Source organism: Melospiza georgiana, chromosome 26, assembly GCF_028018845.1.
Source record: "Melospiza georgiana isolate bMelGeo1 chromosome 26, bMelGeo1.pri, whole genome shotgun sequence".
NCBI classification, from domain to species: domain Eukaryota; kingdom Metazoa; phylum Chordata; class Aves; order Passeriformes; family Passerellidae; genus Melospiza; species Melospiza georgiana.
Window position 1 is genome coordinate 1,885,887 of NC_080455.1, and position 18,111 is coordinate 1,903,997.

Genomic DNA, 18,111 nt, shown 5'->3' on the forward strand with positions numbered 1-18,111 from the left:
GGGGGGAGCTGCGATGCCCCACGTGTGAAGGGAGAAGGGCATGGATACACTAAAGTTGTAAACACTGTCACACTAGTCAGAAGCTTCCCAGCCCTGGAGCAAACATAAAGAGAGAAGGTGGAGAAGCAGGGAGGGAGCTGAATGCTTCTTCAAGCCTTAGCAAGTTGATGGCAAGAAAACAAATTCACCAGCTGACCTGCCTCAATGAGTCATGACTGTTATGCTCAGCTAAAGGCAGCACTCAGTAATTCTTGCTCAAATCCAACAGCTCTCCTGTATCTTTGATGTATCTTTCATAAGAACCAGATTTGCCTCCTAACAAGCTTATCTCAATCTTCAGGGACACAACAAAGCCCTGAGGGTCAAATCCAGCAGGCATTAACATACACTGGCTCCATTGGACATTATGCAGACTCTGGGAAGCATTCTGCTCCTAGGAGGAGAGGTGATGTGATTTTACAACAGGGAGCTTTCCTAGCCTCCTAAAACCTCAGAAAAAAAGAATAGATATTAATTTCTCTCCCCCCACCCTTGCAAGGCCAAAGCACCTCCCCAGTGTTGCCATCTTGGACTTGCCATTGTCCTGGCAGTACCAAGTAACCTGGCCTGCCCCTAAGTCTAGTGTAGGGGTGTTCCAAATTGTCCCTTGTCACAGGGCCAAACACAGTCTTACTAACAGGAGACAAAGGTGGCAGCTGCAGGTCTTTACTGGCATGGCTCAGTGTGGCTGTGTGTCCTGGGCAGGCAGCACCTTCCCCTTGGCAATGGCACCCACATGGGCCTCCCCCATCACACATCCACCTGTGAGGTGCAGCCAGCCAGGTTTGCTCCTGGTGCTAAAGAAGTAGAAAAGAGAGCAGACAATCAAACCTTTAAAAGTAATTTATAAAGAACATTTACATTCAGTAGTACAAAATGATGTAGCATTTCAATATCCCTCCTGAGCACAGCACCTGCAGAGAGGTGGGACCATACGCTCAGATCACAGCAAACACCACGTGTGGTTCCAACTTTCAACTGTCACAGAATTACAGAATTTTATGTGTTGGAAGGGACCCACAAGGATCATTGAGTCCAATTCTAAGTGTTGAGAAACAGCTGTCTGGACTTCCCAGCTCTTCCAATGTGATTTGTGTGGGTACTCCTCCAGCCTGGGCTTTGGAGCTTAGGGGCAGTAGGTAGGGACTGAGATCCACACATTACAGAACTGGTCACTGGCACAAAGAGTACCTCCCTTGAGAAGAGCATGTTTTATCTTATGCCTTTCAAAAGCTTTCATTTCACTGTACTCAGTTTTAATTTTGTGAGTGCATACACGGGACCTGTTTTCTCAGAAGAGGTATCCCAGTGATAAGATTTGTCACTCATCAGCCATAATAATTACTGGCAATAGGTCAGGGCCTCCAGAGGCTGATCCAGGCCAAACAGATTCCTATCAAACATTAGGTGGGTAAAACTTTACACTGCCAGAGTTTATCCACCTTCTTATTTTTAAAGTATTTTTCAAGATAAACACATTTGACAACAATTATGGTACAGTCTTAATACAAGTCAAACCACTTTGATCCCTTGCTATCTGTTTTGAGGCTACAATCTATAGTAAGCTTTTACTGAAGGAAGACAAAAAACTTCCTTCAAATATCCACTGGCTATAAACACCTTGGTTTATGGGAAGCAGGAATTCAGCTACAATACTGCAATTGCACTCCAGTTTATCTACACAGTGAGCAAAACTGTTTCTACAGATGGTGGCCTGGGGTTGCTGGAGGCCAGGCCAGCATCACAGGACAGCAGCTATCTTTCCTTGGCATGGCCATTGGCACGGTGGGCTCTGTTGTCCAGGGGCTCAGAACCATTCCTCTGGATGTAACCATTGCTTGTGACGTTGCTGAAACACGTGATCCCATTTTTCTCCTTTTCTCTAATTTTATCTCTTTCTTCATCCTTGTCACTTTCTTCTGTGTCACTTCTCATGTCCTTGTCCATCTACAAAGGCAGGTGAGTGAGAAGCCAGATAAACAGAGCAGTTGCACAAGCAGCAGTGATGGCAGAGCCACAGGCTGACCATGCCCCTGCTGCCTCAGCTCCCTTCAGCCTTCACATCACCCTTGGGAGCAGATTCTCCCTGCCCCTTTGCTTTCAGTCTCACTGGAATCTCATCTGTGACCCTGATACACATAATTCCTGAAATTGGGAATTACAGGCTGCAAAGCAGAGCAAAACCACAAATGCCCAGCACTGAGGACAACTGTGCAAGCCTGAGGAGATCCACGTTGCTGCCCTGGTCACCGGCAGCGGGGAGAAGGAAGGGGAGGCAGTGAGTCAAGCTCGATTACACTTTCCAAAAGGGACAAGGAGCTAACTTGTGCCTACATGGCCTGGGTGGCTGCAGGCTGACAGCACTGGGGACAGGCTGGAAACGTGCCTCCCAAAGGCTCAACGCAAAGCCACTCCACTCTGACTGCATTCAGGTTTATGGTCAGGTTTTTCCTCTTGTTGTTCATTGACTGAGAGACCTGTAATCCACTCCTAAGTATTTAATTATCTGCCTTAAAAGGAAAGCAAAAAAGAAATAATGGGATAAAATGACAGCTTAGAAAAAAGCAGCTCAGCACTTCCTGGCTTCTCAGGCTGTTTCTACTCTGCCATATAAGATGCCAATATTGGGGACAAATTCACAGTGTCACATTCCTTGTAGGACAGAGGGGAAGCTGCAAACCCCTTCTGTGACCTCAGCTTTAGAAACTGCTCAGGGGAAAATCAGGCGCTGCCCAGAAATTTAGTCTCCATTTATGGCTGTCCATTCTTCTTGAGATCTCCCAGATCATACTGAGAACTCTATTTCAGCTCATGCTCTTTCCAGAGATCACTACAACCAGATGCAGACAGGATTTGTAAAAATCTAAATTTGCACTGAATTCATTCGACCTCCAAGGACAATATGGGTGGGAGATAGGATCTGCTGTGAACAACCTGCACCTTGGATCACTCTGGAACTGACAGATCAGGAAATATGCAGGAGTCTGGACCTGCAGCATAAGGACAAGTAATAGTCAATATTACTAAATATACCCATTTATAGCCAGAGAATGTGGCTGAGGCCTTAAATCTGGCAAGATTCCCAAAGGAACTATAAAGCTGCTCCTTCTCAGAGGGAATGAAACTTGTACTTCAGGATCTAGGCTGAGTACTAATTACTTGGGATTAGGAAACATCATGTGAGAAGGTGGTAAAGATTATTCTGTAGCCAGAGAGGAAAACCATGGAGACCAGAAAGGCCTGCAAGAAGAACATGAACTGATTGCAGCAAAAGTTTTGTAGCTCTCAAAGAGAGAATGTCCTGTATTCTTGCTGATGTTGCTTTGGGCTACAAAATATTGTCATTGAAACAGATATGTTTAGGACAATTCTTTTTTGCTTTTTACTGCTCAGTACAGAAAGTTTTAAATATATTTTTATATCAAATCTGGCATATCCATTTTAGATAAAATAGGAAAAATTCTGGACATGCTTCAGGATCTTCTTCCCTGATGGTTCTTTACTTTCAAATAAGACTATTTATTACCTCATCATTTTACACTACAGTAACGGCAGTGGTAATTCAGCCCACACAAAAACTAGGAAAACAATAAAAGGCTGTTGTATCTTCATTTCCAGCCCTGTTTCCTGATCTGCAAGTAATTTGCTCTGTTCTACCTTAATGGAAGGCAGATAAAGAAATTGGGGACAATCAGGATAAAGAGGAGCCTTTAATGATTGCTCTCAGTTCCTGTAAGAGAATTCCTCAGTTGGATACTAATAAAACAAATCATCCTGGGCTCTGAGGTCACTTCCCACAAGGCACGGACTGCTCGCCTTTGGACTGCATCCTTGGCACATGGCCAGCCATGGCTTTGATTTTGGGGACATGCTGAGCAGCACTTTGGTCTCACAGCAAATACTACAGGCCAGAAAGAGTGGGATGTGGGATGCATTCCATTTCAGTTTATACAGCTGGAGCTCAGAAACTCATCCCTGGTTGCTTTGTGCCTGTTGAGCAGCACTGCCAGGTGAAGTATGGAATGGATCATAATTTGGGCATGCCTGTTGCCTTCCACTGCTGGAAGAAGAGCCCAGGCAGCTAGTTTAGACAGAAATACCTACTGTGTGTAATTGCACTCAAAAATCCTGTACAATAAGGGAAACACTTTTACACTGACCTCACCAGTCATGACAATTTCCTCTTCCTTGATTTCTTAGTCTTGTTACAAATGCAAATCACACTGCACAAAGTGTTGGGATTTTTACCCAGATGTCACTGGCATTGTTCACAGACATCTCTCCTGGAGTCCAATCCATATTTTTGTTGAATATAAGCATCAGAAGTGGACCCAATATTGTAGTGATTCATAAAAAAATTTTTGGTCAACTTCCCCTAATACAACTGAGTTTCCTTCTACCTCACTGTTGGAAATATGCATATAGAATTTCAATAGAACAATAAGGAATCCACGCCAGATGGACCCCTGTATTCTCAAGCAGTCTAGGTGGACCCTCCCTCCCCATGTGATGCAAAGGACAGTGCAAGCTGATGCATACCGTGCCCTGGAGGATGAACTTGTAGACCATGTGAATAATTAGGCAGGACCAGAAGACATGGAGCAGCTGCAGAATCATCAGGAGAACATTCACAAAGTAGTATCCAAAGAAGGGCTGGAATATCTCCATGGAGTAATAGTAGGTGTTATAAAGCACTCTGCAAAACAGAGGGGATTGCAGTGGAGGGAAAGCATGTGGTTAACAGGGCCACAATTAAGCCCCAGAAATTTGTAGTCACAGAGGAAGTTTCAGATCAGCCTTTCCATCTTTACCTATCCCAGCTCTCAGTTCCCCACCTGAGGTACACGGGATGGAGCCACGGCTCCAGGACTGCTCCATGAACCCAAAGAGCAGCCTTTTTACCCCAAGGCAGGTGCAAAGGGGCAAACCCATGCTCCAGGACAAACACCAAAGGCTGCAGCCCCAGATAATCCTGCTGTCTCTCAGGAGGCAGCTCCTCCCTGTCCCCTCACTGAGCAGACTCACGTGTAGGGGTAAATGACCAGGCGGCTGATCAGGAAGACAGCTGAGAAGATCATAAAGAGGCTGTCACAAGTTCTTTTCCACTTCATGTAATTGAATATCTTAGTTGGCTGGAAGGAGAAAGAACAATTAAACAGCAGCCAAGACAGCATCTGCACACACTCCAGGGGGTTAATGAGACATGTGTGACACAATCTGCATGCAGGTAACCACAGCTCTCAGCCGGGCACCCTTGGCTGGGTCAGCAGAGCAGCAGAGGATCTGAGGAACACCCCAGTGCTCGGCCTGTGTTAGACAGAAGGGCATTCTGTGACCGAAGAGCACCATTGCTGATGAGGCTCACCTCTAAGAAGCAATCAGAAGCATCATGAATCACCATCACCAGTGTCCCAATGCGGATGTAGTTGGCACAGTATGAAAAACTGATCAGGAAGATGGTTGCAGCATGATGGACTATCTGCTCCTTGAAATCCTGATGAGAAGGGGAACAGCAGAGAATAAAACACATAATGTACCTCCTGCCCCAGTCTAAACGTGATTCCTGCAGGTAGCAATGATACCTCTCTACCTAGTGACTAGGAAACCTCCCTCTACAAAGTCTTACCCACATAATTATTTTACCAAATGTATTCTAGAAATGTAGGCAACCAAGAGACCCAGGATTGAAGAGCTTGTGGTGTAAACTGAGGATCTCACAACAAAGAACACTTTCCCTCCACCAGCCATGGCCTGATGCTGCACCCTGTCTGTTGGGACACTGGCACCAGGAACACAAGCAGCTTTACTGGCAGAGAACCACCTCTTTTCCCGTCTCTGTGATCAGTGCAGCCTAGAAGAGTTACAAAAGAGCAATTTTTATATTTGGATTTTAAGTTTGGATTGAGAACTCTGCAGTACTTTGCACCTTTCTATATCAGGGCTAGTGTTCTCCACTTCCAATGAGTGGTAATGAAAATGCCTGTGAATGAGCAAGGAGAGACTGCTACGAAACCTTGACTATCACTATACACACACTCTTTGAGATCACTCTCCTAAGTATTCAGCTTGAGTCCTGGTTGTACTTGATTCTCCCCTGAGACTGCCACTCACCTTCCTCTTCACGTCAAAGGGCAAGGTGAACACCAGTGACCAGTAGAAGGAGAGCTCCAGCATGTAGTACCAGAACAGGGAGGGCTGGAGAGGCTGGGAGAGAGGGACAGACATTAGTGCAAGGACTGCAAGTGAAAACTCCTTCCAAGGCAAAAGGCAAATGTAGTGGGTTGATGCTGACTGGATGCCAGGCAGCCACCAAAGCCACTCTGTCACTCCCCTGCACAGTTGGACAGAGGAGAGAAAATATGACAAAAGGTTCATGAGTTGAGATAAGGACCAGGACAGATTGCTCATCAAATATAGTCATGGACAAAGCAGACTCTAATTAGAGATATGAATTAAGTTAATTGCTAACAAAATCAGAGCATGATCATGAGAAGTGAGATAAACCCTTAGAAACACCTTTCCCCCTGCCCCTCCCTCCTTCCCAGCTCTACCTCAAACCCCAGTGATGCAAGGACATGGGAATGGGGGTTATGATCAGTTCATCACCCATGGCTTCTCCTGCTGCTCAGGGAGAGGAATGCTTTCCCTGCTGCACTGTGGGGTCCCTCCCATGGGAAACAATTCTTCGTTAACCTCTCCAGTGTGAGTCCATCCCACAGGCAGCAGCTCTCTGTGAACTGGCACAACATAAGCTCATCCCACGGAGAACAGTCCTTCCCAAAGTGCTGCGACGTGGGTCACCCTTCTATGGGGGCCAGTCCCTCAAGGACAGGCTGCTGCAGCACAGGAGCAGGGCTCCTCTGCCCACGGGCCTCCCACGGGGCCACAGCCTCCTCAGGCATCCCCCTGCTCGGGTGTGGGCTCCTCTTCCACGGGCTGTGGGGGATCTCTGCATCCCCATGGATCCCCACGGGCTGAGGGGGAATCTCTGCATCCCCATGGATCCCACAGGCTGTGGGGGATCTCTGCATCCCCCGTGGATCCCCACGGGCTGAGGGTGGATTCTCTGTGTCCCCATGGATCCCCACGGGCTGTGGGGGATCTCTGCATCCCCATGGATCCCACAGGCTGTGGGTGGATCTCTGCATCCCCCATGGATCCCCAGGGGCTGCAGGGGCACAGCTGCTTCACCCTGGTCCTCAGCACAGCCTGCAGAGGAGCCTCAGCTCTGGTGCCTGGAGCACCTCCTATCCCTCCTTGTCCACTGACCTCGGTGTCTGCAGAGCTGTTCCTCTCCCATTTCTCAGCCTGCTCTTCTTTGGCTGCAAGTACAACTGTGCGATAACTTTTTCTTTTAAAATCTGTGATCACAGAGGTGTTACCACTATTTGTAATTGGCCCAGCCTTGGCCCGTGGCACGTTCAACTTGGAGCCACCAGGGATTGGCTCTGCTGGACATGGAGGAGGATTCTGGCAACTTCTCACAAAAGCCACCTCTGTAGCCCCCTGCTACCAAAAACAGGCACCGAAAACCCAATATTACAACCAAATCAACAACGCAGCTACAGGGGGAATTAGTTCAACTGAACAACACACTTGCTTACTAAATGTCATCTGTGCCAAGATTAAATCAAACAGCAGGGGAAATTCAACTTTACCACACCATGTCAAACATTTAGGGAACCACCATGAAGACCGTGAATATTTTTAGGATTTCTTCAACATTATTCAGATTCCTGAGCAGACAGTACAGAGTTGTTTTTAAAACTACATAAACCAATTCATTATGGTGGAGAAGGAGTAGCTGAATAAACCATTCCCTTTTTAGGCTTGAAGATGCTTCAGATACCCTGCACTCTGTCAAAAATTTTCCAGTTTAATCAAATTAATGGGGGGGGAAATCCAACCCCAGCAGAAAATGTAATTCACATTCTTTTGGGTAGATTATCTGGGCTTTTACAGGTGGGAAACAGAAAGCTTAGACCCACTCAGCAAGATTTTGTTACTTAACAAGCAATTTTTGCTGTTGTTGCATTATATGACCTCCTTAAACCTGAATCTATTTGATTAATAATTACTATGACTAAAGTGGTTTTGCAACCATTTCAAGGAGAATGAAGTATCGTGCTCCTTAATACCAACTGGTCATTTACGGCCTTCATAAATTCCAGTTTGTTTTCCTTTGCAGCACCAGCAACTGGCCACAAGAGGAAGCACAGCTGGATGCCCTGGGGCTTCCAGGGAGGATATGAACATCTCCCGAGCTGGTATGTGCTGGTCACACTCCAGGTTATCCAAACAGGAGCTCTGGATCAGAAGCTATTTTTTCCCCCAAAGATCAGACTATTGGGGAGAACTGGCGTTTCTTTTGTCATTGTCTGTAGCACATGGCATGGTCTGTTTAGTAGAAATTGTAATTAATATATTTGTTGTTCCTGCTAATACACAGGTTTGTCCTTGACTTGCTTTTTGCCAGTGGGACATGACCAACCCTGGTTTTGGTCTTTTCTGGTTGTTACAAATGTTGGAAAATGAGTGTGCACTGGATTTACATGGAAAGGTTTTGCTAGAGGGGTGGGGGCAGTGGTGGCTTCTGTGACAAGTCAGAAGCTGCCCCCTGTCCAACAGAGCCAGCTCCAGACACCTCCAAGATGGATCTGCCACTGGCTCCACGAATGATAGTGCCAGCAGCTCAAGGACGATGCATTTAAGAATGGAAAAAACTGCTGGGCAAGAGTGCTGTGGAGAGAGGAGTGAGAATATGAGATACAGCTCTGTAGACCCTCGGGTCAGTGCAGGAGGAGGAGGAGGAGGAGGAGGTCCTGGTGCTGCAGCAGAGACTCCCCAGCAGGCCATGGTGATGCAGGCTGTGCCCTGCAGCCCCTGGAGGGAGCAGAAATCCACCTTGAGTCCCTGGAGGAGCCCTGACTAGAGCAGGGGGACGTGGCCCAAGGAAGCTCTGCGCCTGTGCAGAGCCTGTGCTGGGACAGGCTCCTGGCAGCACCTGTGGGCCTGTGCTGGAGCCAGGATGGAGCAGTCCATTCCTAGAGGAGTGCATCCTGTGGGAAGGACCCACAGTGGAGAGGTTCATGGAGAGCTGTCTCCCACTGGAGAACCCCACTCCAGAACAGGAGGAAGGAGCAGCAGAGACAAGGTGTGATGGACTGGCCACAACCCCCATTCCACATCTCACTGCACCACTGCAGGGGCGGAGGGGGAGAATGTGGGGGTGAAGTTAAGCCCAGGAAGAAGGGAAGGGTGCAGGAAGGTGCTTTTAAGATTTGGGTTTATTTCTTATTAAACTACTCTTATTTCACTAACAGTAAATTAAAATAATTTTTCCCCAAGTCAAGCCTGTTTTACCTTTGATGGCAACTGGGTATGCTCTCTCCCTGCCCTTATCTCAACCCATGAGCATTTTCTATATTTTCTCTCCCCTTTCCATTTGAGGAGGGGAGAGAAAAATGGGCTTGGTGGGCACACTGTGGCCAGCCAGGGTCAGTGCATCACAGTGTGCCCTTATGGAGGCTCCCATTGTTTTGACAAGACATGGATCACAAGTGTACAGAGCAGGAGACAGAGGGAGCCAAGTGATCCTTGCAGTCTTACATTCCTATTCAAGCCCCACTTGTTTGTATGGTTTGATTTTTACACAGAACTACAGACTTGCCTCTAAAATTTTTGTGTTCAAGCAATACTGGGTTGTTCAGAGACTCATCCTCCAAGGCACTGCCTCATCTTCAGTCATTGGTCCCATTACATTTCCTGTGCCTCATGCTGTTAGAATTGGGCATTACTTTTCTCTTTATGGGTTTGCAAACTCCATATACAGTCAAGGGGTCTTGCTCTAGCTTGACTGTCAGACAAAACCCCTGGAACAAAAGTCTTCATTTTCTCTTGGTAGTGACAAAGTGCTCTGCCAATTCATCTTCTCTTGCATTAGATGAGACCAGGTACAAAGATGTTCTCTCCAGATGAGGGTCTGACTTTGAATTCTTAGGTCTTGTGTCTGAATTTAATTCAGTGTCCTCTTTTTGTCACTATTATAATTTGATTTTCAAAAAATACAGAGACACAATACAAGACTGATAACAGCAATTCTCCTTCTTGTGTGACTCACCTGTTGTGGATATCCTGTCCAGCACTCTCTATGGTCCCAAAGCCAAGGCTTCTGCAATAAAAATGCAACACGTATGTGAGAATATCAGAGGAGTTCTTTACTTATCAGTTGTCTAATTCCTTTAGTTTGTTACTACTATAGACTTTGTTGTCTTTTATTACAGACAGAGCTGTTCTCACTGTCTGGAATCCAATTGCCAAGAGATTTCCACTACAAGGACTGGCATCTGCTTGTGACATTTCCAAATTGTGGCTATTTGCCTGAAATCTCACACACTATTTAACTGTTCCAAATAAAATAGCTCAGAGAAGACTTCTCCCAACTTTTTACCATCTTCTACAAGCTTGAGGTGGTGGTGATGTTCTGAGAATTTAAAAATAATCTTACAAGTATTTCATTATGAATACCTGTGATTTAGACAATAACACTTAAATGTGGATAGAAGGTTGAAAACTGGTGTGTCAGGTATGTGTTTTTTTCCTTTAACAGTGAAGGTTATGCTGCAGTTTGTTAAGTAATGAACCTCTGAAAAGATCCTGCTCTGTTCAATATAAAATTGATAGTTTGGAACTTGGCAGCTTTGAAACCTTTATAGAAACGTGGCAACTGCAGTGCCCAAGAGTCCTCCCTGCATGGAGCTGTGTCCAGGCTGGGTCAGAGCTCACAGAACACAGCAATGCCTCACACCTGTGGGGGTAACTTTCTTGAAGTTCTACAGGGTTCCAGGTATCAGAGCTCAGGCAAGAAGGCAGCATTGCTTCTTCCCACTGAGCACTGCTGGTGTGTGGGCGATACAGAGGCAAAGTAGGAGGCAGTGGTTTTAGGTGCAGGGGTAATTTGGAACAGACACGGTTCCTGCTGACTGGGAGTGAGGTTGGGAATAGAATTTACAGCAAATACATGTGCAGAACCAGGAGAGATGTGTGATATAGAACCAGAAAGCACAAAGCAAAAACTACCAAACAACTATGGCATACTGTTTACCTAAGCTAGAAAGGAACTCCAGATCCCCGAATTTCATAATTCCTCTATTCTCAGCAAATATAGCTGATTTCTAGCGGCCTGCTGGAAGATAACTTTCCTTTGTTACAGGCTGTTTCACTGACTTACATGCAGAGGTTTTTGCTGCCAGTCTAAAACTACTAATGCAGAATTTAAACATTTGTTTTTTTCCTAAAAAAAGAAGCGAGTTTCACAAAAACAAACACACATTTAAAAGCTACCCAGGTTACAAAATAAACCTGTGAAAGTCAGAAAATTTCACAAGTATATTATATATATATATATATTTCACAGGTATATATATAACTTGTCATGTTAATTCTTTGTCCTTCTTTTTAAAGTAGTCATTTTAGTACAATTTAGGTAACAGAATAATATATTTGCTACAGGATCTAGAGGCGCTATCTGTAGGATGGATGTCTCCCTTTTTTGTGAAAATTGTAAGATGTGTGTTCAATAAAGACATGGGTCACAAAAAGTGAAAATGTTATTTCATCCATATAATGGACAGACAACATGCTGAAGAATATGATTTTGTCCCTTCTTGCCATAGGGCTCTTGTACAATGCTAAGTAGATCATGCAGACCAAATTTCAGTAGCTGGTCTCAAGGAACAGTCTTCTGCTTTGATGTACAGATCCACAGAACACTGCAGCTGGGTTCAGATACCTTCACTCCTCACCTAGCTCATCCTCTACTCCTCATACTTTTGAGTACCTTAAAATCTGACTTAAAAGTCTGTGTAACTTAAAAGTCCTTCAGGTGTTACAATGAGAGGTTACAAGGAGAGTTTGTGCCTGTTGCTTTGGGATGTGCACATTTTACATCGCTTAACTCATCAAACTGTACCAGAAGACTTTTGCAAATCTCACCCAGGGAACCAGGCACAGCAAAAGAGTCAGGGGAGCCTTGAAAACAGAGGCAGCAGATGGCCAGAGCCCCAGTCCCAGCTCAGTGACCACAGCTCAGGGACAAGAGCACACCCACGGCTCCTGTCACCACTTCTGCCTGATGAGGCAGTGCAAATTGTATGAAGAGAACTCACAACCAATCACATCCTGGGTAAGGAAAACAAAATTAGCAGATACAATTATTAAATTGCAGACCATGCTCCAAAGGAAGCCAAATTTATTTGCCTTAAAGAGGTATTAGGTACAACACACAAACAGGCCCTGCAGCTTCCAGCTTAGTCAAGTGTTCTATCTCCTACCCTGCAGAAATTTACTTTTATACAATCTCAACTGCTTTCTGCTTTGCCAGAAGAAGAGGAAACATCTTGGTTCTGGAGTCCTTAAAATAGGCATGGCCCAGTATGTCTGCAGCCTCCTAAGTGTGCTATGCAGGGGATACACACCAACCTGTATGGAAAACCTCTAGAAGAAGATCTGAAAAGGCATGTTTGACAACAAACTCTGCCATTCCTGCAGGCATTGGCTGGGGAGAACAGCAGGTGGCTGTGTGTGTACTCACATCATACAGCACAGTGAGTCCAGTGAAGAAAGAAATGATGTAAAATGTAAATCTCCAGCTACAAACAAACAAAAAAAAGGGCATTAGAATCCCATTCATTAACCCCTGAGCTGCAAGTCTGTGTATCCTCACACTAATTAAAAGAATTATAAACACTAATAAGGCAAAGACATGTTAGTACGTTCAAGGTTTGACCAAAACAGGACCAGCTCTTTGCATTTTACCAGCACATTTCACAGACTTCACAAAGAGCAATTCCTTTGCTGTAGAGATGGCAGAGGACACAAGAATCTTGCTGACTAAAATTCTGAGGAGAATAATCCCAAAGCTTACCAGCAGTAGCAGATGCATTTCCAAAAGTGAAACAATGCCAATCTCTCTCCTAGGCCTTTGGAGATCCAGACTGCTAAATTTGTTATCATGTACAGTAACTAATTACTGTCATGTTTGGCCCAGTGAGGAGCCAGAAATGACTTTCCAACATTAAACCCACACAGAAATACAACAAACTGTTTGCCCAGTTCAGTGGACAGAGGCAGGTCACCCGAATATTCACACACATAGTAAGGAATGGAGGAATTTCAGCCCAACTGAATAAACAAGTTATTAATAAATGAACCAAAGGAAATATGAAAAGGAGTAAAACTGTCTAAACTAGTCCTTTAATTTCCAAAAATCTCCATAACAATTCAGACATAACTGCATTTTGAGAGACTCCACCTGTCAATGAAAGCCCCAGGAATTCCAAGACAAAAATAAACTGTAAAGCTGCTGTGTCACATCAGAGAGACATTCTGTCTACAGACTGCACATGGCAACAGAGGGCCAGGGGAAGGACTCTATCCTCAGAGGGCTGAGGCAGAAAAGGATTTACTGTTTCCTACTTACTGTTACTATTTACTACAAGCGCAGGGACAGCTGATATTTCATCCAGATGGAGGGAGAATAAACATTGTTTATAAATAAACAACTCCTTATTCCCTGTTTCTGTAAGTATTTGTAACTATATGGAACATTAGAAATAAATAATACACATCCTTTTCTTTTTGAATTAGGGTTTTTATGCAGGGGTTTCAAATTACAGGTGGAGTGTTAAATGGAGCACATGCTGATGGGCCCAAAGTTGATGCCTACCCAAAGGATACAGATACACACTTTTAGACAGATGAACTCCAGGTGTAGTACTATTTAGATAGATAGTACTCCAGGTATTTAATGATTTCTTTTGCTTATGTGGCTTTCCTGGGGGAGTCCAATTCCTTACACAAATAGCAGAGCAGCCCCTTGTAAATGAGGCATTCCAACCAACCTGTGGAGAACCCTCCTTTGCTGTGGAAAGCTGAGCCAGGACTGGCATGCAAATCTGTCTGTCCTGAAATTTATTTTGTGCCTCCACATAACAAGGAGGATTTCCACACAGCTGTTTCCAAGGGAGTTTTTGCTCTTTGCTCACAAACGTGCACCCCAGTGGAAGGATGCTGGTTTGTGACTTCCAGGATGCTGAAGAAAAACGACAGCAGAATCCAATCCAGCCTGCTGCCTGTAGCTTTTGAAAGCAACAGTGTGCAAAATAGTTGCAGAAAAGGTGCAGCAGAAGGAATCTATGCAGAAAGGGAAACTATGGGGAAGGCAACAGAAAGGATGCCTTTATAATGGGAACTGAAGCAACAGCAAAGCACTAAGATGTAAACAGCAGAGAGTTTTTCAGGTTCAAATGTGCGTCAAAGCAGGATGCCAGTGTGACAAAGTCAGGAAAGGTCAGAAACAAGGGCCTGATAAGGAATAAAGGAACAACAGCAAAAGGAGATTTGGGATTGCAAATAAGGGGAAAAAGCAAGAAATGTTTCTGTAACAGAGAAGCAGCAGAGAGTAATAGCAGAGCCAGGTGGGTCAGGGAGACCCAAGATGCTTTCTGTGGAGGGAGCTGGGATCTCTCTGCACAGGGATGGAGGGCACACAGGGAGCTGGGATCTGTGTGTGTAGGGATGGAGGGCACACAGGGAGCTGGCATCTGTGTGTGTAGGGATGGAGGGCACACAGGGAGCTGGGATCTCTGCACAGGGATGGAGGGGGAGGCAGTGAGCTGCCTGTGGAGCTCAGCTCCCATGAAAACCTGGGTTCATGGCTTGTGCTCCTGCTCACCAGGCCTCGCTGAACTTCTTGGACAGGCTGGGCCGGTCCATGTTCCTCCGGTGCCGGAACCACTTCTCCACCTTCCTCACTGGCAGGTCACATTGCTTGGCTAAACTGAGCAGCTCACCCTGGAAAAGAGGTGAGGCAGCAGGCTCAGATCCAGATTCAAAGGTCAGACAGGGCATTATCTCATCTGACCCACCACAGAGCCCAGCTGGGGCCCCTGGCCAGCCTAAGTCTGTTCAAGCCAAGGCATCTTTCTGAAAGCTGTCCACTCCCAGTGTAAAGATCTTGGTTAGCAGAAAATCTTTCCATTCTCCTCTAATCAATTGGTTATAAATACTAATGTTGAAAGTTTTCATTTTTATGTTAACTTCCCCATTTTTAAACTGGTCTTGTCCCCTCACATGATTTTGTAGCCTAATCACTTCCTCACCCTGTCTTCAGGGATCAAATCCTTAAAATCGGTCACTCCAATAAAGATCACTGCAGCTTAAATCCTATTTTATGGTTCTGCACTGAACCTTGTCATGCCTCTCAGCAATTCTGACACACTATCACGGTGGATGTCATAAGCAGAGGCAACATCATTTTCCTACTGGATATTCTCCTCTTGCAGTAAACCTGTTAGGGGCAATTCTTCAATATATAACTCACAGAAATCCTGCAATTACCTTCCTTCTTGTCCTTAGGCTGTAAGAGTTTGTCATGTTTTATATTCCTACTAGGAGGTGTCATCATGGATAGCCTTATTTTTTAAGTAAAGCAATAGTTTTTCATGGAATGCATTTACCTGAATTAGTATCATGTGAGACTGGCCTACATACTTTAAGCATGCTGTACAAAAATAAGTTGATTACCAATTTTCAGATATGCTGCTTTCAAATGTGCTGTTTTATGAGCCCTTTTCTGGAGGTGGAGACAAATGGAGATGCTAATTTACATTCTCTAACTGCTCCATCATGTGGAGTTCTCCCGAGAAATGGCTGCCAAGAACTGCAAAATCTCACATTGTACTGGACAAGTAAAAGCTGCCTCTGAGCAGTGGCGTGAGAGCTCCTCCTGGGAGGGGAAGGGAGCAGCAGACTGGCTGAGGTGCACCCAGCGAGGGGAGAGAGCCGAGCAGCAGCTGCTGCTTCACCTCACACTGCTGTCCCATGGTGAGGGTCTGTCCCAGTGTCCCAGATCTGCTGGGGAAAAGCACCACTGAGTGCAACAGGGGTGCAGGAAGAGCCACAGGAAAAACCTGCTGGCAAAGCCAGGCCTTGAGTTAGATCTCTGACACAGCAGCAGTTACACTGAGAAATGTCTGGATTTTGGGGACAGAAAGGCAAGAGGAAGGTCAACCACTGACAAGTGTCCCTCAGAACACTCCTTCTCACTGCTGCAGAGATGGGCTGGCTGCACTACCCAGATCAATGCCTGCATTTTAATTTTAGCCTCTTCTCCTTTATTTCTAACTTGGTACTGCATATCCTGGGGCTCCTCATGCCCCACTGCAGCAAAACCATGCTGCAATAGCCTTGGTGAAGCAATGTGTTTGGAGCAGGATTGTTCCTTGGGAATGGAACCCATGGTGAGCACCCTACTCACCCATCCTCTGTAAGAGTTCACAGCTGTTGCTTTGAGGCCAAGAGAAAGTCTATAAAAACAAGCTGAAATAAAATCAGATTGCTTTCCCTACGACAGAGTTCACACTCAGGGACTTCCCTGACCAGGCTGAATTCTAATATTGCCTGACAATTCATAATCCTGCTAGTGTTTTTTTCCATCAGCAGCAGCCATTATAACTCTGGGTCATCTTGCCAATTTCTTGAAAAACACTTTTCTTACCCCTCAGGGGAAAACTACCCACCAGTTGTGTCAGCAGGTTTCTGAAGTCCCTCCCAATCTCTGTGATGACGGCCAAGACTTTGGCTTCTTGCAAGGCCAATCTCAATCTCAGGGATGGCATGGCAACAGAACCCAGACCCAGTCTAGGACTGGGAGATCAAGCAAGACACAAGGGCTGAGCTGCAGGGATTGGCAATGTGGGAGCTCAAGGGAGCTGATTGTTTTCAGGATTTGCCAGTGTATGAAAAGAGGCCATCACAGAACGGCTGGGGCAGGAAGGGACCATGGAAATCATCTCATCCAATGGGCCCTGCTCAAATGGAGCTGCCTGCAGCCAGGTGTCAAGGACCATGTCCAGAGAGCTTTGAGTTTTCCCAAGGATATAAATTCCCCAGCGCCCTGGGCACCCTGGCAGTGAGAAGGTGTCCCTGATGCTCAGGCAGAGCCCCCAGTGCTGCAGCCTGTGCTGTGTGTGGGTGAGCAGGGACAGGAGCTGCCACTGCTCAGGGCTGATGGCATCAATGGCAGCAGGACCCTCCTGGAGCTAACCAGGGCCACAGTGTTCCCTTTCTCGAGCTTCCAGACAGGAATGGCATTGCTAAACCTCAGGATTCCAAATGGGATTTTCTTTGGCTAAAGACACTAAATCTACAGGAAAGCAAAGGAAGAAGGGACTCACCTCTTTAGGGTTCTTGCAGCGTGTGCTATAGAATGTTTCCAGCACAGGGTTGGGCTGAGCTTTTGGTCTCTGCTTGTCTCTCACACCCAATTTGGCACTGAGGGGCAGGGCTATGGCTCTGCAAAAGAAAACATAAAGGGTCAGCCAAAAGTAGTACAGTGATTTCTGATTTTGCAGCACTGTTAAAACACGGTGCAGTAAATAACAGCTGCTTCCCACATGTGAATCTAAATATGAGTATTATGTTGAGCAGGTAAAATCACAAACTTACAGTAGAAACTGTTGGACTTGCACCCTACTGCTCTGAGCTCTGTGCTGTGATATTCAAAATTACATGAGGTGGGCAAATGCAATATCCTGCTTTGTCAGCTTCTGAATCACCAGTCACGGGCCTCTGGCATCCTTGCAGCTGATGGGGAGTACCACACTGGTGATGAGGCCTAAATGTTGCTCCCTGCTTGATCTAGAGCACGGAGCATACATGGCATTCACCTGAACCAAGGCCTAGGCTCAGGACCAGGAGGGAGGCTCTGCCAGAGGGGTATTTTTAATGCAGAAGAAACTGTCCTGCTGAAACAGAAAGCCATTTGGTCTTTCCTGGAGTAACTTACCCCCATGTTTCCTAATATAAATCAAACACAGTTACCAGCTGTGCATATTCAGTCTTTCACAGTGAAGAAACACAGAAAAAAAAACAACAACAAAAAAACACAAACAACAAAACAAACAAAACCCTACATAAATAGAAAAAAGTTATCCAAGGAAAGCTGTTCAGAGAATTCCTGTGCTCAACAACTCAACTCCTCTACTACTAACACTCTTCTCTACCCCAGCA

General features: G+C 45.6%; 1 protein-coding gene across 2 annotated transcripts in view; it reads right to left on the reverse strand.

Annotated features, from left to right (window-relative positions):
* Positions 1 to 867: 867 nt before the first annotated feature.
* The window catches only part of CERS4 (ceramide synthase 4), a 40,510-nt gene continuing 23,266 nt past the window's right edge, over positions 868 to 18,111 (reverse strand). For both annotated transcript variants that reach the window (XM_058040995.1, XM_058040996.1), the window contains exons 3-11: positions 17,277 to 17,394; positions 14,774 to 14,892; positions 12,632 to 12,689; positions 10,160 to 10,210; positions 6,151 to 6,243; positions 5,405 to 5,533; positions 5,065 to 5,171; positions 4,579 to 4,735; positions 868 to 1,986 (exon numbers count right to left, since the gene is read on the reverse strand). In XM_058040995.1, coding sequence (XP_057896978.1) covers positions 1,795 to 1,986; positions 4,579 to 4,735; positions 5,065 to 5,171; positions 5,405 to 5,533; positions 6,151 to 6,243; positions 10,160 to 10,210; positions 12,632 to 12,689; positions 14,774 to 14,892; positions 17,277 to 17,394 — 1,024 coding nt within the window. In that variant the 3' untranslated portion in view covers positions 868 to 1,794. The remainder of the gene's footprint in view (positions 1,987 to 4,578; positions 4,736 to 5,064; positions 5,172 to 5,404; positions 5,534 to 6,150; positions 6,244 to 10,159; positions 10,211 to 12,631; positions 12,690 to 14,773; positions 14,893 to 17,276; positions 17,395 to 18,111) is intronic.